The 22,381-nt window shown below is 35.4% G+C and overlaps 1 protein-coding gene across 4 annotated transcripts; it reads left to right on the forward strand.

Moving 5' to 3' along the window:
* The first annotated feature begins 1,193 nt into the window (after positions 1-1,193).
* Positions 1,194-21,498, forward strand: LOC125668217 (small G protein signaling modulator 3-like). 4 transcript variants are annotated; one of them, XR_008802340.1, is made up of 21 exons: positions 1,194-1,372; positions 1,634-1,809; positions 3,313-3,379; positions 3,990-4,120; positions 5,551-5,745; positions 6,134-6,268; positions 6,623-6,739; positions 7,022-7,100; positions 7,468-7,613; positions 8,683-8,778; positions 8,907-9,038; positions 9,705-9,893; positions 10,356-10,511; positions 11,052-11,215; positions 11,790-11,883; positions 12,007-12,077; positions 12,496-12,544; positions 12,775-12,860; positions 14,314-14,436; positions 19,847-20,738; positions 21,337-21,498. XR_008802340.1 is itself a non-coding variant. In XM_056162432.1 (20 exons), the coding sequence occupies exons 1-20, from the start codon at positions 1,306-1,308 to the stop codon at positions 19,980-19,982; spliced, it is 2,409 nt and encodes an 802-aa protein (XP_056018407.1). In that variant the 5' UTR covers positions 1,194-1,305; the 3' UTR covers positions 19,983-21,498. The 4 variants fall into 4 exon arrangements, 3 of the variants coding, with proteins under 3 accessions (XP_056018407.1, XP_056018405.1, XP_056018408.1); XM_056162432.1 differs by having other exon boundaries at positions 19,847-21,498; XM_056162430.1 differs by lacking the exons at positions 19,847-20,738; positions 21,337-21,498 and adding an exon at positions 15,555-18,862.
* The last annotated feature ends 883 nt before the right edge of the window (positions 21,499-22,381 follow it).

Genomic DNA, 22,381 nt, shown 5'->3' on the forward strand with positions numbered 1-22,381 from the left:
CCAACATACTGTTGGAAAACCTGATCACCAAAGACCACGAAGATATTGTCAATGAGGAATTCTAGCATATTTTTTATTTCAACTTCAGAGTACTTGTGCGTGGAATCAGAGTGGTGTTTAACAAAGTAAGTTTTTGAATGAATGATCACTAGATATGAATATTTCCGTTTTCCGTTTTTGTTGAAGAAGCAACTGTCTATGATGTCAAAAAGTCTAGTCTTTAATTTATCGTGAGGAATGGTCGTGTATAGTGTTGAAAAGTCATAGGTTTTAATGCTATTGATTTGGGAAAAATTCTGTGATTTCAAGTTTACTAAAAGTTCTTTAGAATTTTTTAGAATCCACATTTGATTAACACCACTTCTGGCATATGTAGTCGCACAGTAAGTTTGAAGTTTCTCCTTCACAGCTGTTAACATTTTCGTGAGGAGCAAAGATAGGGGCTTGGTAGAGCACTTACTGAATCTAGCACGATAGAGGCGATGAATAAGACCAATCTGCACTCAACGGGGGATGGGGGCCTGTCAAGAAAGCATGTAGAGAGAGAGAGAGAGAGAGAGAGAGAGAGAGAGAGAGAGAGAGAGAGAGTCTTTCTCTGTCCACCCTGCCCCATATTAGTTTAAACAATTATTATTCAATGCTCTATGACAATATGTAACTGCAAAATACAATAACACCAGATATTGGAAAGCAACCCATATTGTATATCGCATATAAAAACTGAAAAGTGAATTCTGATTCTCACTAACCAACTAATAATTCTTAGTATTACTTGTTGAAATCAGTTTTGTTAGCGATCGAATTTCTTTTTTCTTTTTTCCCCCTGTTATTTTGTTTGTTTGTTTAGTGTTTGCTTGTTATGTGATTAATGTGCTGTGTGGAAAAATATCGGATATATCAAAATATATTATAATCGAAGGAACAGGAAATAAATTCAAAATGTAAAGAAAAGAAAAAGAAATATTTTTGTGATATCTGAAAACAGGTCGGGTTCGAATCGATATAGCAGTCGGGATCGATTATTAAAATACGTGCGAAAAAATAGTTCGCATTGCGCTGTAAGGTTTTTCCCCCCTGATATAGTTCAACTATTAAAAAAGTAAAACAAATGACTGATTTCGATGTGACTTTTGTTCCCCAAATATACACTGAAAATAAATGTTGTCCAGAAAATTGCAACGCACTATTTTCTTTCGCGATTAATTTGCATAAAAAATCATAATGAAAACAACAATGGAGGATGTGAAGCAGACGGGTTAATAATGTTTTTAAAGCATTGAAGCTGTTTTTTGTGCAACGTAAGCCATGGAATTGGCAAAATCAGTATTTGGTTCAAGAAATCCAGACGGATACAGCAGCAAAGCTGCAGCAGGTGCGTGTGTCTAGAGATTTTCTTTAATGAGGATCTGAAGTTCGCAAAACATGGCGAACATATGCCACATAGGCAATGTTTGGGTATGCTGTGATTTATCGATAGGCTTAGACTAAAAGACTGCAAGATGTGCACGCAGTAATCACAACGCAGAAGCACATTTTCTCCATGTCGGGCTCGGTTGTTTCATTACTTATGTGATAGATAATTGTACAACTGTTGTATGCCATATCACACGTTCAAAATGTTGAATAATTTCAGTTGAGACGTTGTCTGAGGATGAAGATGACTTTGTGGCTGGTCATGGGGAGAATATTGGTGTCTCTTCCACTCACTACCATACCACGTCAGACTTTGTTCCGACTCCCGGGGGTCCATTTTCAGCATTGACTCCATCAATGTGGCCAGAGGACATCCTCGCAAATTTAGGAAACCCAGTAGGTACCCCCCTCCCCCAAGGAAATGTTGGTGCATTTAGATCATCTATTATAGTTCCTTGCCAATGAACCATGCATGACACTTCTTTGTCATGAATGACATCTTATCACAATATGCTTGAAATTTACAATATGAATTCTCTTTTAATAGTATGTTGCAATCAGTATAAATCTAATTCTAAACCTGCTCTAGGTCTTACCATGACCAAACTTGCATGATAATTATATTTTGGGATTTCTTTATGTATGAAAATTGCAGTATAATATATTTATCTTTGTAGCTTGTACATAGAGGGCATATATTAAGGTATCAGGAGAACTCGTACCCAGGAGAACTCGTACCCAGAAATTTGGGTATGAGTTCTCCAAGAGAAGTCGTACCCATCAATATCTGGGTACGAGTTCTCCTGCAGAAAAACTTTGTCATTTTAATAAATAGAAATGTGGTTATGAGTTCTCCTAAAGAAAAACTTGTCAATTGTATCATAAAAATCTGGGTACGAGTTCTTTCAGGAGAACTCTTACCCAGCTTTTTGACAGAAATGACAAAGTTTTTTCTGCAGAACTCGTACCCAGATTTATCGGATAAAATGACTATGTTTTTTTCTCAGGGAGAACTCATACCCAGAGTTTTATAATACAATTGACAAGTTTTTCTGCAGGAGAACTCGTACCCACTTTTCTATTTGATAAAATGACAACTTGAAGTTTTTCTGCAGGAGAACTCGTACCCAGGTATTGATGGGTACGATTTCTCTTGGAGAACTCGTACCCAAATTTCTGGATACAAGTTCTCCAGAAGTCATATATGCATATATGTACTTAGAATCAATATGCATATTCTGCTTTAGAATTTTTAGATACGCCAAAGTTAAGTACCGTGTGAAATATTCATGTACTTAATAAATGTAGTTGCTTTACAACTGCAAACCCTTCTTGAGCCTGGTGATGGTTCAAACCCAAGGTATTTAAAATAGGTAGTGACTGTACCTTCATTAATTGCTTGATGTTAAAAGTGAAAGGCATGGGCCCTTTTGGAACTGAGGCTATTATGTGTCATGGTTGACATTGCCAAGTAAAGAAACCTCGCTGCTAAAGTACAGAGTTCCAAGTAGTCAAAATTTATGGGACTTCACCTACAATTGGTGATGTCTTTATACTAGTAAAATCTCATGAGTGGGATCTAAAACAACAGACAATAAACAAACAGAACTTAATGTAGTCTTGATTGAAATGACTTTAATTCTTGTGTATATATTTGCAATAGGCAAACAGCTTTAACAGCATCTAAGGAGTATATTTAATGAAGAAGATTGAATTTTATTTTACTATGCATCTAATGAAAAGTATATCGATGACTTGCTAATAGAAAAATGACAGTCCCACACAATGATTATGTTGTGATGAGTGTCGAACCCAGTGTGGTGTGTGTGTATATATATATATGTATATTCAGATGATTTGTACATTTAATGCTTATTAATTGCTTATTAATTTCTATAGCCAGAAGACCCTAGTGGCCAGCTTGATTACAGATATGATGAGTTTGGATTTAAAGTGGAGGAAGAAGGTGTGTGTGTAGATAATGTTTTAGTACTCTAAATGTGACATCAGTGAATGTAGCTGAAGTACCATCACAAGCCATGGAATACTGCCTGTATACTTATTTTAGCAGGATTCATAGCCATGGAATACTGCCTGTATACTTATTTTAGCAGGATTCATAGCCATGGAATACTGCCTGTATACTTATTTTAGCAGGATTCATAGCCATGGAATACTGCCTGTGTACTTATTTTAGCAGGATTCATATTCTAGTACCTTTGGCAGTGAAGCAAGAGTGCCAATTTATGGTCTTGTTAAACTTAAAAATCAATGTATCCAGTATTAAACACAGAATAATTGTTACATCATGTTAACACCAAATAGTACAACAGATCTGATTATTCGGAATTTTAAATCTGTTAAAATATGTACACAATTGCAAGGTTTATGTCCACAAATGTGGTGTGGCAAACAGAGAATGGACAACAATGGCTGCTGTGAAAGTCGTTAGCTCAGATTTTGCGACATTTATTTCAAAGTAATTTTTTTCACATATCTTGACATATAATTCTATAGAGCAATCTATCTAGCCCCGTAATCAGATATGTGACTGTTGTATTAATTTTTTTTTGTAGATGGCCCAGAGGAAAACTCAAGTAAGCTCTTAAGCACCCCATTTATTGAGGACCCTCAGCATCGGTTGAAATGGACAGCATATCTGGAGTTCACACACAACAATGAAGTGGGAGATCTGACATGGGACAAGGTGAAGGCTTATTATCTCCCTTGAAACAGATTTGTTGAGCGACACTTGTGTACAAGGTTTAAGCCACATTGTATAAAGATCTTGGTTCCTTTTGGTTGTTTTAGGTCAAATGTAATGCATCAAGGTGTTTATCAAACTTTGAGAAATGGTACCTTGCTTTTCAAATCTAAAAGGTCAAAACTACTGGATGAGAAATTTGAGAGAGAGAGAGAGAGAGAGAGAGAGAGAAATGATGTGCAAGACTGAAAGCCTTATCAATTTCACATTTTGGGGATGTTCCACACATTCTCACGATGTCAAGGTTTCGTGATTACATACAACACCTGTGTATGGAGGTAGGTATTCACAAAACCTTTGACATTGTGAAGATGTGTGTAAGACAGCATCCCCCAAATGTGAAATTGAGGATGTCTTGCACAAGGTTATGATTTCTTGTTGGTTTTATAAAGTAAAAGGACAAGGTCACTGGAAAGCCTTTTGAAAATATGCTGAAAGCTTATTAAATCCCACTCTTTACATATTTTATACCTCATTAAGGAGTTACATTCTGGTTCTTTGATGATTCTTGAAGAAACAATGAACTTGATATTTCATGCATGATTACAAATGGTGGGTGTGAGATCCCCATGGATTGTCGAGGAAATTACTAAAAGGTTAAACTCACTGTTGTCAGTATTGGTTCTATAAAAGAAACAAAGAAATAATTTGATTTCACACAGTATTTTCCATATGTAGTATTTACAAACTTCTTATCATTTAAGTCGAAGGTAAATATATGCCCAATTCCATTATACATGTATTATACAATGAATTAAATCTATTTTCAAATCAATCTACCATAAAGCATGATATTCAGTACATTTGCAATTTTCTTTTAATTGAGAATTAATATTGATAAGTCACATGAGGGTGGGGATACCTTAATTGTGAGTACAGAATTAAGGACACAGAATACCCCCAAAAATTGTTATAGAATTTTGTAAAACTGTTTATAAATGTTTTAATATTGATAAAACCACATTTACCACAAAATTTTCCTATCAAACCACCTTTATTTTTGAATCATTCACAAATCTTTACTTGAAAATTTAAATTCAATGGAAAAGCATTACTCAAAAATTTAAATTCTTCAAAAATGTCTTTTTATTGGTGCATTTCATGTACATGTATTAATGACTGGTTTTAATACATAATTTTAAAAAAATCAAATATTAATAGAAAATTCCACATAAACACAGCAAAATTCTGTTTCATTTGATGCATCCAAAATCTTTGTTAGAATCTCAAGAATTTAGAAACATTTATAATTACAATAATTGTATGCCTCTGTGTAATGATTGATTGATTGTATCTTGCTGAACTTCTCTCTCAAGAATTTTTCACTCTTATGGAGACGTCTCTGTGTAATGAAATCTTTTCCTCTTGTGCAGGTTGAACCACGGCTTCCCAGATCGGAGAAGCTGAGAGCCATGGTGAAGCAGGGTATTCCCCACTCGCTACGGCCACACATTTGGATGAGGCTGTCGGGGGGAATGGAAAAGAAACTCAAGTCTGATGTCACATACAAAGACATCGTCAAAGCCAGCTCTAATGATCTACTTATGACATCAAAACAAATTGAGAAGGTAGCAGACATTAAAGAAATAAATTTTATTTTTGAAAACGTGAGGGAATGAACGATGATGCTTCATGCTATTTGTTTAAATAGACTTCTATATTTATCGAGATTCATACATGCATCGTTTACAACTGCAGTGCATTCATGAGGAAATGTTTATTATTACAATTTGTGAGGCGAAAATGTTGGAATTGTAAATTTCACATTGTAGTCATAATTTTGCACACTATCCACAATAATATTGTACAATGTACAGTTTCATTGGTACATAGATTAAAAACTCGTGTTACTATCCACGATAATATTGTACATCAGTTTCATTGGTACAAAGATTAAAAGATCCTATTTTTCTGGTATAGATTGATTTGTTTCTTACAGCCTTGTATCTGTTACAGGACTTACTGAGAACAATGCCAAGCAATGCCTGTTTCTGTAATATCCATGGGACTGGGGTCCCCAGACTAAGACGGATACTGAGGGGCCTGGCCTGGCTGTACCCAGACATAGGTTACTGTCAGGGTACAGGAGTGGTAAGTCTTGTTACTGTCAGGGTACAGTAGTAGCAGGAAATAATCCACCGGAAATAGCATTTCATGTCGCTAAATCTTGTCCATTAAAAAAAAACATACATGTAACAGTTTGTAAATAGTATTGGCAAAATTTTCTTTTACAGTTAATTTTTCAGATACATTGTCCTATGTTTGAGATTAAAACTTTTCGAAAAACCATATTACAAAGTATTATTTAATACATAAAAACCATATTACAAAGTAAATTTTGCATTACTGTCATGACTTGATATTGTTAAAAAATGAGCTGAAAAGGAAAGTATGCATACATATGTGCAGTAGACCGGAACTAAATGTTTGATTTATTTGGAGTAGATAGCTAGCTCCCTTTTGCTGTTTATGGAGGAGGAGGACACGTTCTGGATGATGTGTGCCATTATCGAGGACCTGCTGCCGGCTTCTTACTACTCCAGTACTTTGATTGGGATACAGGCAAGAATCGGACCAAACAAATACAGTGGAACCTCATTATTTTGTTCCAATATAATATGCAGTGTAGCGTAATAAACAGGGAACATAAAAACGAGGTTCCACTGTACATTATTCAGTGAAAGTTTTTTTATATCCTCGTATGTGTTCTTAAAGCTTGTTTTGATGCTGATAGTCTTATTTACAGCAAATGAATTTTGGCAGAAAAAAAAGTGTAGCTTGAGTGTACACTTATGATAATAAATGTGTGTTGATATGAAACACTGTTTTGTTTTCTACATACAGGCAGACCAGAGAGTGATGAGACACTTGATCATTAGCTACTTAACAGAAATAGACCTTGTTCTTAAGGAACATGACATTGGTATGTACAAAACATAAAATAGGAAAAGAGTAGTGTTATCTAAAACTTGGAAACGTCTACTGACAAATCATGCATCAGGTTGTAGTGCTCATCATGCTCAGCTCATGCATTCTATGTGGTTTGCTTTGTGTTGAAATGCATGGAGTAAATACTGACTAACTTGAGGAAACTAAAGTATCTGACAGATTATACATGTATGTAGCAATATTGGCTTTAAAAAGTCTTGAAAATGAAGATGAATAGATATTGATAAAATTAGCTGATAGTGTTAATTTCTGTGTTGTTGACATCTACACCTGGCATGTAGAGACCTTGGCCTGTGTTTACTAACAACCTGAGTCCTGTAGCATGCTGCATGTCTTTACAGAGCTGTCCCTAATCAGCCTGCACTGGTTCCTCACACTCTTTGCCAGTGTCGTTCACATGAAGGTACTCCTCAGGATCTGGGATTTATTTTTCTATGAGGGCTCCACTGTTCTCTTCCAGATCACGATGGGCATGCTCAAAATGAAGGTTTGTCACACTGTTTACACAAGTCTCATGTGAAATCAGGATTTATATGATTGTGTGTCTAATGAATGAGAGCCGTATTAGGTTTTGTTCAAGTCACTGCATGACAATGGGAGTTGTCCTCCTTAAAGTTAGGACAATGTTAATGATGATTAACAACTGAAAAATAAACTTATGGAATGCACCCATGAACAAGTAATATTTTGCGACATCATTGTGTACATCCAGGAAGCATTTATCAATATAAAAATACCACACACCAGGAAATTTTCACCCTGTTTTATTTTCAACCATACGCATTGGAAATTGATTTCTCTCAGATTTGAATTTGCCCGATGTTGTTTTTACTACTTAAAAGTAATGAAAGAATATATCCTTGCTCAGTTTTAAACTTTCCTATGAAGAATAAAGGATTTTCCCTGCATATACTATGCGATATTTAAATGAGGTTTCCTGGTTATATCGATATCAATAATTTTCTGCGGTTGGAAATTTTTGTGAGATTTGATCTTTAAATGGTAGCAAATTATATTCTACATATCCAATTTCTGCAATTGCATTATACCTACCGGAGTCTGTGTACCTATGAGCATGTATATATATTTTGCACTTGTAATTTTGCCGGTGTTTTTCCAATCTGCAAAAAATGGACAACCACAGAAAATACCTGTTATATGGTTTATGATTGGCAGAGATAACAATATGCAAAGTAAAGACTCTAAAGAGAGAGTAATTTATCAATCTCAAACATTCTCAACAAGGAAAATATGGTTTTTTTTATGTGTGATATAAAGATTATTATATTTCATGTTTAAATGAAAAAAAAGTTTTCAATGTGATTTTATTATTGGTAGTAATTTGGTTTCCTCATTTTTTTTGTTGAAAACCAACTTGAGTTGTTTTTGTGGTTCTGTCAGAGCACGAATTCAGTACATTTATTGCTCTGATGTAAAGGAAGATGATGGAGTATATTGCGGGGAAATTAACACATCAATGATAGGATTTATAAAAATTTTTCTATTCATATAATTGATGATTCCACAATATAAGACAATGTGCATATGTTTCATAGGAGGATGAGTTGCGTACTCTGGATAACTCGGCACAAATTTTTAACTCCCTTTCTGATGTACCTGGGGATGTTCAAGATGTGGAGGATCTCATAGAGGTAAACAGCACTGAAGGATTTGTCATTTGAACCTCATTTGAAAAGGCATGCAAATTGTTGACATTGGAAAAGGTGTTTGTTCATTGTTTATTTTATCGTGAATTGTTGACAGGTGTCTTGTGTTTTAGATTTCCTATCGAGTGGCTGGGTCACTCACAGACATGGTTATAGAATCTCAAAGAAGGAAACATTTGGCTTATCTAATGGCTGATCAAGGAGCAATAGTCAATCCCGATTCAGCAAAGAACCTGCCAAAACAAGTGGGTAATTTCTTCTTTTTTTTTATATGGAGTACTGAAATAAATTGCATGTAAATTTAATTAAGTGTATAAATCATGATAACTTAGTTTTGAAGTAAATTTTATGAGGTTATGGATTTGCTAAATTAGGTTTCTTGTGAATGGTTTTGTATAAATTTGTGGTGATGAACAAATTTAATGTTGGCAAAAATGATATCTTGCTGATAAAATTGGACAAGACAGTATTAAGGAAATAAAGTTGCATGAATTTTAAGTAATTCAAAGTATGCAATAAAGTAAAATGCTTACATACAGCAATTCTATGTTTTGTCCTTCATCTTTTTAGTTCCCTACTGGCAAACCGGAGGGGACTTTAGGTTTGCACTCTGTCTCTCCATCTGTCAGTCTCACCATCTGTCTGCAAGTCTGTGACAAATCAGTTTTCTAAATTTTTTTCAACATGCATGCAGATATTCATTTGGTATATTGCTTTAACATGACAAGTTACAGATCAAGTTCAAATTTTGTTCTTTTCCATTGATTTCCTGCAGAGTTATGTCCCTTGAACTTAGCATAAACTGTTGATTCATGATTTTTCACGCAGAATATTACTCAGACGACTTGACATGGGGCCGGTAGGGGACATTTATTGCTATGCAGTACTTACAAAATGCTTGTTTTTAACAGCAATTAAACAAAAGACATTTGAAGAGGTCTCGTTCCCTGGTCTCAACATTACTGTGGGGTGAAGTCGAAGAAGATGATTTTGGGAAAGCTAAAAACATTCGCCAAACTGAAATTCTGGTTGACTTGCGGGAAGCAATACTGAAAATAGCTCGTCACTTCCAGTCATTGGATCCAAAGAACAACAAAGTGGTAAACAAAATTTCAAAGTTCTGCATGGATATGTGATAGGGTCTTATTATCTTTTTAATGGTCAAGATATTTGGAATTTTAAATTTAAAGAATGTTACCCAATTTAGAATAAGCTTGGAAATGAGTAACAGTCCAGTAGTGACATTTTGATGTAGTGATTGAGAAGAGGTAATTAGTATTTCTTATCTTTTTCCAGTAGAAATATTATGACTGTTGTCAGTTTTCTTGTCATATCAAAATTTTTCACAGGAGTGATTGATGCATTTACATGTATTTTCCAAATCATACTGTATACCAGAAATGTAGATTTACGTGAGAAACGCTTTTCCTTTCATAGGAATGGGTCTAGAATATAAAAATTTCACAAAGAAAATATTTTCCCAATTCTAATAGTGCTATCTTTTCCCATTCCTAAAACACTGAAGTAAACAAGCACTGAAGTATAAGGAATCTTTTGATCAGATATTGACAGCAGATTATGCAATGGAAAGTCATGCCAAAGATCTGGAGAATTATGTGAACGTAGCAAGGAACAAACGACGTCGGGCCAAGGCTCTCCTGGACTTTGAACGTCATGACGACGATGAACTGGGCTTCAGGAAGAATGACATTATCACTGTATGTATTCATTACTGGACATAACTTCATCTACATTGTATGTAAAAAAAAAAATTCAAACTTTCACACTGCCCAAGATGATTTCAATTTTTTTCTAGATTGTATATGTTATTGAACAGATATTTATGTATCCATATCAAAGATGCAGGTGCCCTGTAGTTCTGTCTGTGTGTCTGTATGTCAACACTTGTTTGTAACATGTGTTATATAATCTATAGACTTTGTATCCAGTATGTAAGTATACAATGGTCAGAGGGGAAAATATGTAAATTTTTAGGTCAGAAGGTCAAAATTCAAGGTCATAAGATAATGACTTTCAGTATTATATATTAACTTTTATGATATTCATGTTCATACAAAGGTAGAGGGAGGTGAAAGAAGGATGTTCAATAATTTTGGAGTATTAGGTCAAAGGTCAGAATAGTGCTGGTTTAATGAGCTTACTGCAGGTTTTGAATTATTTGTCACTTTGATTGTTTCGTTAGTGTAACTGTGGAGCATTAAAGTTTTTTGAATCTGTTGTATAATCTTTCTCTACAGATCATATCTCAGAAAGATGAGCACTGTTGGGTTGGGGAGTTGAATGGTTTGAGGGGCTGGTTTCCTGCGAAGTTTGTGGAGTTACTGGATGAGAGGAGTAAGCACTACAGCTCAGCTGGGGACGACAGTGTCACAGAGACCATCACAGACCTCGTCAGGGGGACGTAAGTCTGATACAGATTTAATGTCACTGTCACAGACCTCGTCAGGGGAACGTAAGTCTGATACAGATTTAATGTCACTGTCACAGACCTCGTCAGGGGGACGTAAGTCTGATACAGATTTAATGTCACTGTCACAGAGACTGTCACAGACCTCGTCAGGGGAACGTAAGTCTGATACAGATTTAATGTCACTGTCACAGACCTCGTCAGGGGGACGTAAGTCTGATACAGATTTAATGTCACTGTCACAGAGACTGTCACAGACCTCGTCAGGGGAACGTAAGTCTGATACAGATTTAATGTCACTGTCACAGACCTCGTCAGGGGGACGTAAGTCTGATACAGATTTAATATCACTGTCATGGAGACCATCAAAGATGTGGTCAGGGAAATGTGAGGCTAGATATTGAGATTAAATGTCCTTAATAGGTATAGATAGTGTTTGATTGAATGATAATTTAAAAGAGAAAATGAGATGCTATAAATAAAGCAGATAGGGGAAAATAGTCATATTCAATGTTTCAATGGTATGTACATTGTATCTTTTACTCATTATGGAAACTTTGTGTTTCAGACTCTGTCCAGCATTAAAAGCAGTGTTTGAGCACGGATTGAAGCGGTCATCAATTTTAGGGTCTGCCTGTCATCCTTGGTTGTTTTTTGAGGAGGTGGGTGGTTTATTATTGCAGTTTTGGATGAACTGCTATAAATATGAGAATTAAGATATTATATGTGAAAGGAAATACGATGTAAGTAATTGTGATTTGGTATGTAGTGATTTTTATTCACAGGCGGCCACCAAAGAAGTAGAGAAGGACTTCCAGTCGGTGTATTCCAGGCTGGTGTTATGCAAGACATACAGGTAATTAAGACATTTATTAATGACTGAAATGTACAAAACTGATTTAATATTGAATATACCAGCTTCAAGGAAATTGTTGGGGGGATGTCTGTAGTTTCCATGCTATTATTCAAATATGTTTTGGCTTCGGGTGATGATACATCATGCCTGTAGTTAACTGAAAGATGATTTCTTTTGAAGGCGGGGGGGGGGGGGGGGGGGGGGGGGGGGTCATTAAGTCAAAGGTCAGGGTCAAATTGGAGCATTTTTCAAAATTGAATCCCATTAGAGCAGTTCTTTAATAGTAATAACAGGACAATTTAAAAATGTGGCACACATTTTATAAGGGAGGAAACTCTGAGGTCACACGTTTACAATCTTTGTTTTACTATGAATGACTATTTTACTATAAAATATGTTCAAACCAACATTTTTGTAGACTTGATGAAGATGGCAAAGTACTTACACCAGAGGAGATACTATACAGGGTATGTATAGGTCTTCCCCCGATCATAAAACTTTATCAAGTACTAATACTAGAGGAGATCTATACGGGGTATGTGTTTAATGTCATAGAAGTTACAGGAAACTGGCGGCTGTAATACTACTACTGCTGTGTAAATTGTGTAATCAACACCAAATGATATCTCCATGGTTTATCTAATGTATAGATTGTGTTTTGATTGACATGTAGATAAACATTATTTGTTGATTGTAGGCGGTCCACGCTGTCAATGTATCACATGATGCCTGCCACGCCCAGATGGATGTCAAGTTTCGATCACTTATTTGTTGTGGCCTTAAGTAAGCCTGATATTTCACTTTCTTATGATACTGTCCCATGGAGATCCCGGTTAGAATAGGTTCTCAGTACCCCTTCCTTGTTGTGAGAGGCGACTGAATGGGGTGGTCTTTCGGATGAGACCGTAAAAACCGAGGCCCCATGTCACAGCAGGTGTGGCATGATAAAGATCACCTACTGTGACACGGGACCTTGGTTTTGCTGTCTCATCCAAAAGATCGCCCCATTTAGTCGCCTCTTACAACAAGCAAGGGGTATGGAGGACCTACTCTAACCCGAATCCCCATGGGTTTCCATTATAAAACTTTTGAGATGATTAAAGGGGAGATGTATCATACCTCAAAAGTAGGTCATGATTAATGATGAACAATAGATTTTTGAAATGATTGATTGACATAATTGGTTCACTGTTGTTTGGATTTGTGAGGTGGATAATGTTTACTTAAGATGTACATGGGTTGCTGCTATCTGTTTGTGTTGTACAGGGCAATGGATTTTAACTTGGAGATACACTCTGCGTAAATACTGTATCAAATCTTGTACATCCCTCTGTCAATGATCCAAGTGTATGGTAAAGTTTGATAAAGTATATGTATTTCTCTTGGTACCTCATCCTCTGGGGATACAGGTTAGAACAAGTCCTCAGTACCCCTTGCTTGTCGTAAGAGGCGACTAGATGGGGCAGTCCTTCGGATGAGACCGCAAAAATTAAGATCCCATGTCACAGCAGGTGTGGCATGATAAAAATTCCTCCCTGCTCAAAGGCCGTAAGTGCTGAGCATAGGCCCAAATTTTTCAGCCCTTTACCAGCAATGGTCACCATATGTGTGAAAAATTCTCGACCAGGACGTTACACAATATAAAACCATTCAACTTTGTTACCTCTACCAATTCATTTTTGATTAGTTTTATCATTGGTCATGATAACCTTGTTTTAGGATCACATGTTGTGTAGTACAGGTATGAATTTCACTAGAAAGTCATTTGTAAGCATCAAAATGAGATTGATACTTAATAAAATGTGAGAGAGCAATTGTTACCCCTTTGGAGTTTTATGTAATTGCAAGTAGTCTTATATGCTATAACACATTGTTATTGTGTATATTCATTAAGTGAGTAACGAGTATCTTCTGCAGATAAAAATTTTGCAATTCGATCCTTAATAGGAAACAAATTATTTTCTGCATTTCCAATTTTTCTGGTTGCATTATACCTATATATATACCTATATGTGTCTATATATATACATGTGTAGAAACACGACTGAAGAAGACCGGTAACACGGTCGAAATATTTCGACTAAGTGTTTAGAGTTTTTATATATATATATAAATATAAATAATATATACTGTATTGCGATTTTAATTTTCGGTATTGCGATTTTAATTTTCTGTAAAAACGGACTGTACTGTTTTACTATTTGTACATTTTTACTATTTGTATTGTTTTTCACAGTGAGCAGGTTCTACACTTATGGCTGGAGACACTATGTTCCTGTATGGACATTGTAGAGAAATGGTATCACCCCTGGTCGTTCATGCGCAGTCCCGGATGGGTACAGATCAAATGTGAACTGAGGTAAGTACAATTTTAAGTACAGTTATAGTTACAATCATATACAGCTATAATGTAAAGGTGTTGTCGGTACTCGTTGTTTAACATAGATTTTAATGCATGCTATTTGAAATTTAGTGCACCCTTGCTGTTGTGGGAACACCTTTGTATAAAATATATTTTGATTTGCATCTACCTTCTTCATAGACATATATCCTTTGTGAAAGTTTTGTGTGTAATAATAATACTGTATAGCAGGAAATTAAATCGCAGAGTTAATTTTCGATATATTTGCTGAAACAAAATTTCCGCGAATTTAACATTCAGTGAATTAATCTTTCCTATTGAAGGATATTAAGATTTGTTTTTCCGCGAATTAAACCAACCACGATTTGTTGCTAAATGAAAAAATCACGATTTTTTCTGACCGCGATATTAACCTGCTATACAGTATGCTGAGAAAAAGAAAAATCACTGTTGTTAACCAGAGTTCTAAAGCATATGATATAGCTGAAATGCAGCATCTAAAGCCTACACTAAGCAGATAGATAAATCATATGCAGCTTCGATATTCAATAAATAGAATGATATGATTACAGTAACATTGATATTTACTTCCAAATCAAGGGAAAAACTCGTAAGGAAGCAAATCTAGCCATCCTTTACTGTATTCAAGAACATAGACCTTTAAGAAATAAATTTCATTTTTGAACTGCAACACTTCACTCTGGCATGCGACACATTAATGCTTCATGAAAAGCATGCCAGCGTTAAGTTTTGGAGTTCATGTGTACTTCATGTATTTTCAGAAATGAAATAAATTTCTTATTTTTACATTTCTACTTTGAAATTCATTTCTGTTGGAATTTCCGGCCGTTTGAATAGACATACAATATTCATTAAGATTCATACGCTCATTGTTCACAACTGCAGGGCATTCATGAGGAAATGTTTATCATTACAATTTGTAATGATATCAAAGGCAGAAACATTGGAAATGTAAATATTTAAGAATGAACAGATTATGAATACTGTAAAGAGTTAGGAAACAGTGAAACATCAGAGGGTGTCTCGTGTAACCCTCACTTCTGACTTCGTGGCTGCCTGCTGATGATGAGTTGATATATTGTGGTTTATTACAGGCTTTTGGCTCAGTTTGCCTTTAATCTGTCCATGGATTGGGAATTACAAGTCAGCAAAAAGAAATCTCCGACTTTCTCAATCACAAAATCTGTCCAAGACATTCTCATCAAGCACCACCTCTTCAGTTGGGAAATATGATTCAAAATGAAATTATTTTACACATGATTGAATGTGCAATAGAATTTCCACACCAGTCAAGTACACATGTACATTTACATTGTACAAATATTTTTTTAGAATTTGTATTGATGCTCACCAAGAAACCTTTGAAGATCATGAGATGAAAATTGTCTTGTATTTTTTGTTTCCCATGTTAAGGAATTGGGAGTTTTGCCTGACTTAATATATAGGCACTTCTATGAAAATCAGTCACACAATTTATCTGTATTTTACAAATTGCAGCAAATCCCAAACATTCCAGCAATATTGAGTATGCTTATGATTGAACATGAGCAGCTGAAAATATCATACCATAGTTACGCAATCAGTCAAAATACATCTCATACATGTGCTTTGGGGGTTTCCTATAGGAATTTTCTGTTGAGCTTTGTCATGCAGTAGATGTTTTTGTTCTAGTTACCTGCATGTTCTGTGGTGGTGGATTTCATATCAATATTAAAATGGAAGTCTTTCTATTGAAACATTTTGTTAAAAGCTGTAGTAGCACTTATTCTGATGAGAAATAATTTTTGAAAAATGAAGAGCTAATTTTAGATTTGTAAAGCAATTCCTGATGCTTTGTTAATTTCAACAGAGTCTTGTCTCAGTTGGCTTTCAACTTGTCTCCGGAATGGGAAATACCTAAACGAGGAACTCCACAAAAAGCACAGGTCAAAAATGGCGTACGAGATATGCTTATTAAGCATCACCTGTTTAGTTGGGAGATATGAGTAAAACACATGTCAGATGTAGATAATGGTGAAGGCCCACTCTGATATGATATGATATCAAGACAACACTTCATATATGTATGTCATTAGAGTGTTAAGTTAGATGTATAGATTCTCTTAACAGCAAAATACAAAACAGGGGTACAACTTCCTTGTTGGATAGCTCAGAAAGTTTACAACCTGGGAAATGTTTGCAATGTTGTCAGTGGTACATACAGGGCATATATTGCCCTTGCCATAGGCATCGTCTCGAGTTTTATCATTGGATTCCCATTGTCCGTTAAAGGTTTTACTGGTAACCCCATAACTTAAATTGCATCAGTATTTGTAATTCGTACCAGTATCAACTGTATTAGGGGTGTTTGTCATCGGCAGTCACTGGCTACCTGTAGTAACAACCGTGCATTTTCAGAAAGGAAATCCAATTAATGTGATGGCAGTTCCTCTTAACATGAAAAATGTTGTCATACTACAACTAGAAAATGATTTTTCATTATCCTTAAATTACAGGTAGATAATTAAATATTTTAAATTTTCCAATCCTTTTTGAATTAAAAAAAACAATTCTCTCCTAAAAGTGTTATCTATGGATGTCTAAATTTTAACGCAGATAAAGTTCCAGACGGTTGAATAGGTCACACATGTGGAAGACTACGGTCAGTCACCTTTATACTGAGAATAATTACTGAGTAGTAAAAGCCCATATTGATGATTGTACAAGGCTGCAATTGGCATGTAAGATAGGGGACCCATAGAAACACCAGGTCAATGACATTAGTGCTAAAGATATACCAGTGGTTCGTTAAATCACTGATTGGTACCATCAGCAGCTGCCTAATTCAAATTAGATGATAGATCTACCCACACACTCCTTACACTGACCTTGTGTAGTGAAATGAGGGAACGGATCAAAAGATCTAACTTTAATCGGCAAAATAGTTGAACAAGTATCACTGTTGGTTTAAGTCAAGGTCACAAAGTTACTATTCGCTAGTAGTAAACAAGCCAAGCTCTTTCCAATAACATACATGTACATGTATAAATTTTCCTGCAGCAAGATTTGATGATATAGTGTGTGTGTTGATCTATAAATGAATTCTCCTCTCCTAATGACAAAGGTCATGTGTCAGGTTAGTGTAAGAATTAATTAAAGTATGAAAATATGGGGGTGGGGGTGGGGTGGGGGGACACATAGATATCAAAATTTTTATTGGGGAATATTGTGGTGTGCTAAAGTAATAAATTATTTATTCAAAACATGACTGCATGCATGCTAAGCAGCTGTGTTTACCTTTGGTGTGCAATGGTGTGATCAGTGCATTTGTATAATCACACGTGGATATAGGTATCAGATTATCTAAAAGTGACTCCACAGATATTTTGATAAAATTCAGAATAGATCTTGACAGTTTCTTTATGGTTAATTCCCGTCTCATTTTGATGCTTATAAAATACTTCAGTGCTACTGTGTAAATTAGGATGTATATACTATTTGTTGATGTTGAAGACAGCCTAATTTTTTCAGTGTATGAAAATAAATAAAATGATGACCGAGGCTAGGATTTCATAAAAAATATAAAAGTATCGAATTCTGATCTTGTAGGTGTCATATTAAAGATCTTTTTAAGGACTATTATTCAGGATTCACCCCCATCAAAAGGTCTCTCTGAATCTAATGTTTCCCATCACCAGGGTCATCTTCGGTGAAATTTTAGCCAAATTCACCCATCATTATTATCTAGTACTCGGGCCACAAAATACCTGAATAAAAAAAGGTAGCCCCAGGTAATAACTAAACTTGCATATACATGTATAGACATTAAAGAGTGGCATGCAAATTTGAATGAAGGCAAGCTCAGGTGTACAAGACCAATGTCACACCTGTGTGATTTTCAGACTTCAAATCAAACTGAAAGTGAAACTTGATAGATGAAATTTTTGTAACCTCACTGAGCTATCAAATTCTCATTGGATACCCAGACTGCTATGTGTAATATCAGGATCATTCCTTCACTAGTTCTCAGTCTCTCAATATGTGTACTAACATTTCATGCTGCCTGTAGATGGAACATTTTATAATACAACAAATCTTTTTTTGTTTATTGATGTTAGGCACTTTGGGTTATTTCATATTAAAGTAATTTGATAATATCCAGTTTTTGTTACCTTTACTGCAAAGAATTGAAATCCATCTGTATAAATGTTCAATATAGTATTGTGATACTCTTTTGTTTTTGTTAGTTTTCTCAGGATGTTGTAATGAAATCCATTCTTTTTATGTTGTAACACCTATTTGTTGTGTTCTGAATTGAACTTATTATTTGAAATTTTATTTATATGAATAAAAAAGGCTCCCTATGTTTTATACTCTATTATACACACTGTTGACAACTGTTAATAAATACATTGCAATAATACATTTACTTTTTGTTTTAACTCTGTTTATTTGTACTCTTAATTTAAAGTATGAATACTGTAAACCAGCTTCTATTCACAGCTACTTTATTTCGCGATTCACCTGTGGTAAACTGGTTTGCGACAAGTGTTTTTCACGATCGAGCCTTTTTCATTACAGATGACAGACATTCATGTACTGGACGGCAATGAGAAATATTCATGACAATTAGGTTCTCGCTAATGTCGCGAAATTTTCTCACACGCAAATAAAAGTTGGTTTTCAGTATACAACATGATATAGGTTAGTCCGAAATATACGTTTTCCAGACTTTTTTATGATTTTGATATTTACTGTGCCAGGAAAACGTCAGATCCGGCGCCATTACGTAAACTGGAAATTTGCCACCTCCAGCTGGAGGCGGCATTCTCGGGCCGATTTTAAATACTTGCGAGCCGAATTTAATGTTAAACTCATAATTTTTCAATAAAACGATGCTTCCTGTTCTTACTAATATCTATTAAAAGAGTGATATCTTCTCCAAAATTCGATAACAGAAGCACGCAATTTGTAGTCAACCGAATTTGAGCGAACGAGTCACGTGACTCAAAACAGCTCGACAGTTTGTTAAAATGTTTTCTTGAGGCTGTTTATGTGCTTAAAGTACCCATAAAATCGATATTAGCAAGTACAGGAAGCATCGTTTTATTGATTAATTATGAGTTTAACATTAAATTCGGCTCGCAAGTATTTAAAATCGGCCCCAGAATGCCGCATCCAGCTGGAGGCGGTGAATTTCCAGTTTACGTAATGGCGCCGGTTCTGACGTTTTCCTGGCACGGTAAATATCAAAATCATAAAAAAGCCAGGAAAACGTCAGATATTTTGGACTAGATATAGGTATTTATAAAGAAAGTGAATTTGCAGTACAAATATTTATACTTTATGGCACTTGGAGGCGTGTATGTATAAATATAATTTTCTTCACCTGATCTGTTCATTTCAGACTTTTATCCCAGTTTTCATTCAAGCTTTCAAGGGATTGGGAAATCCCACATCAGACAAAAACTTCCTACCAGCCATTGAAGGAAGGCGTGAAAGATATGTTGGTTAAACATCATCTGTTTAGCTGGGACCTGTAATCTGTTAAATTGGGATTTAATATATCAGATGAAATGGGATAATTTTTATCAGTTGAATATTGAAATACATGTATATCATTTGAATCTATTATATCAGTTGAATTGGGATAAATTACATGTTCTGTAAAACGGCAAAAATTTGTGGTGGTTTGATTTCTGCTAATTTTACAACAAGCAGTTAGTTGTGAACATCAGCTCTCATGGAAATATTTGCATTAAAGCTTTTGAGTTCCTATTGTCATTAGCTTTACGAAATTGAACTCAAGTGACCAGATTTAAGGTTAGAATTTATGAGCTTTACTCCTTTGCATGTTTTTCTTGTATTACTAACAGTACATCAGCTGATTTCAGATCTATTGTATCATTTATACTTGGATCTATCATACCAGCTGAATTGGGATCTATTATATCAGCTGAATTGGGATCTATCACATCAACTGAATTGGGATCTATTATATCAGTTGAATTGGGATCTACAATGTATTTCATCAGTGGAATTTGGATCTATTATATCAGCTGAATTTGGATCTATTATATCAGCTGAATTGGGATCTATTATATCAGCTGAATTGGGATCTATTATATCAGTGGAATTGGGATCTATTATATCAGCTGAATTGGAATCTATTTTATCACTTATTGTACTTCAGAACATACCTGGATTAAGATCTAAATACTGCAGCATGTTAGAATGTGACCTAATTCTGTTTTCTTTTTGATTTTCTGCTTGGTTTTGATATGAACACAAATACCAAGGTATGTTGCTATCGGAACTTTAGTTGACTGAGAAACGTTGATTGGTTACAGGGGTGGATCCAGAAAATTGACAGGGGACAGGGGATTGCATCCCAGTTTTGTACCTTTTCCACCCAGAAGGGGGAAGGGGGAGTGGAGAGCCGAAACTGTCAAAAAATAATTTTGTTAGAAATGTTGAACCCCCTTAATGCCCTTCTTAATATGCCACTGTGTGATTGATTGATTCATTGAACACAGTCTTGTGTATTGGGTCTAAATCGTGGATCTTGCATTTTCCCTTTCAATTCTGTTTCAAACCAAAACAGTTATTAGTTTTGAGTTTTCATTTTCCATCATCTTGCCAGTATTGTAATGCAAGTACTAAAATATATATTTTTGCATCAACCCAGAACATTGATATCTCTCAGCTTTTCTTAAGGACTGCACTATGGACATTTGCTACATACCACAATACACTGAGAGTCTCTACATACACGCGCAGGACTCGATCCAGTCTTGTTATATCTGTCTGTGATATGTATTTTTGATGTTTTATAAGTGTGTTGCTGTGCTGCATTATTTTAAATGAACGGAAATGGGGAACTTCTATTTCTTATAGAGATGCCGATATAACGGTGGATGAAAGGACACAAATAGACAATCAAAAATATGCTGGAATTGGAAGGAATGCTTGAATTATTTTTGAGAAAGTTAACTTTAGACTATATAGTAATTGTCATTTAGATTTAACCCATTCATTAAATAAAATATGAGAAATTACTGGTTTTCATTTGAATGTTATGTAGTAATGGTGAATTGGGTGGGTAGAGGTGGACAGAGCTCTACTTTTCATCTTCTTGCGCTCTTTCCTACCCCCTTTTTAGGTCACCTGAATCATTCAGGTGACCTATTGCTATCTGTTTTTGTCCGTCGTCGTTCGTCGTGCATTAACATTTGAACATTTTCAGCTTCTTCTCTGAAACACCTGAACCAATTTCAACCAATTTTGGCATATAGCATCAGTGGGTGGAGGGGAACAAAAATTGTGAAATTTGTGGTCCCTGCCCCCCTGGGGCCTGAGGGGTGGGGCAAAAACCATCAAAATGAGTGTAATTTTAAAAAATCTTCTTCTTTACTCCTGGACATCAAGAAGCCAAACTGTGGGCATAATTATAATGAGCGTTGAGCCCTCTACCAAAATTGTGAAATTCATGGCCCCTGGGGCAGGGGTTCTTGTGTTAGGGTGGGGCTCTATTGGTCATATAGTAAAAATGTAGAAATTCTTTGAAAATCTTCTTCTCTGTCTCTGGGTATTAAGTAGACAAACTAATAGCATGGTAATGATGAGCAAGGATGCCTCTTTAAAAATTGTGAAATTCATAGCCCCTGGATCAGGGGTTCTGGTGTGTTAGGGTGGGGCTCTATTGGTCATATAGTGAAAATGTAGAAATTCTTTGAAAATCTTCTTCTCTGTCTCTGGGTATTAAGTAGACAAACTAATAGCATGGTAATGATGAGCAAGGATGCCTCTTTAAAAATTGTGAAATTCATGGCCCCTGGATCAGGAGTTCTGGTGCTAGGGTGGGGCTCTATAAGTCATATAGTGAAAATGCATTATTTCTTTGAAAATCTTCTTCTCTGTCCTTGGGTATTAAGTAGACAAA

The sequence above is a fragment of the Ostrea edulis genome, chromosome 4 (genome assembly GCF_947568905.1).
Source record: "Ostrea edulis chromosome 4, xbOstEdul1.1, whole genome shotgun sequence".
Lineage (NCBI taxonomy): Eukaryota > Metazoa > Mollusca > Bivalvia > Ostreida > Ostreidae > Ostrea > Ostrea edulis.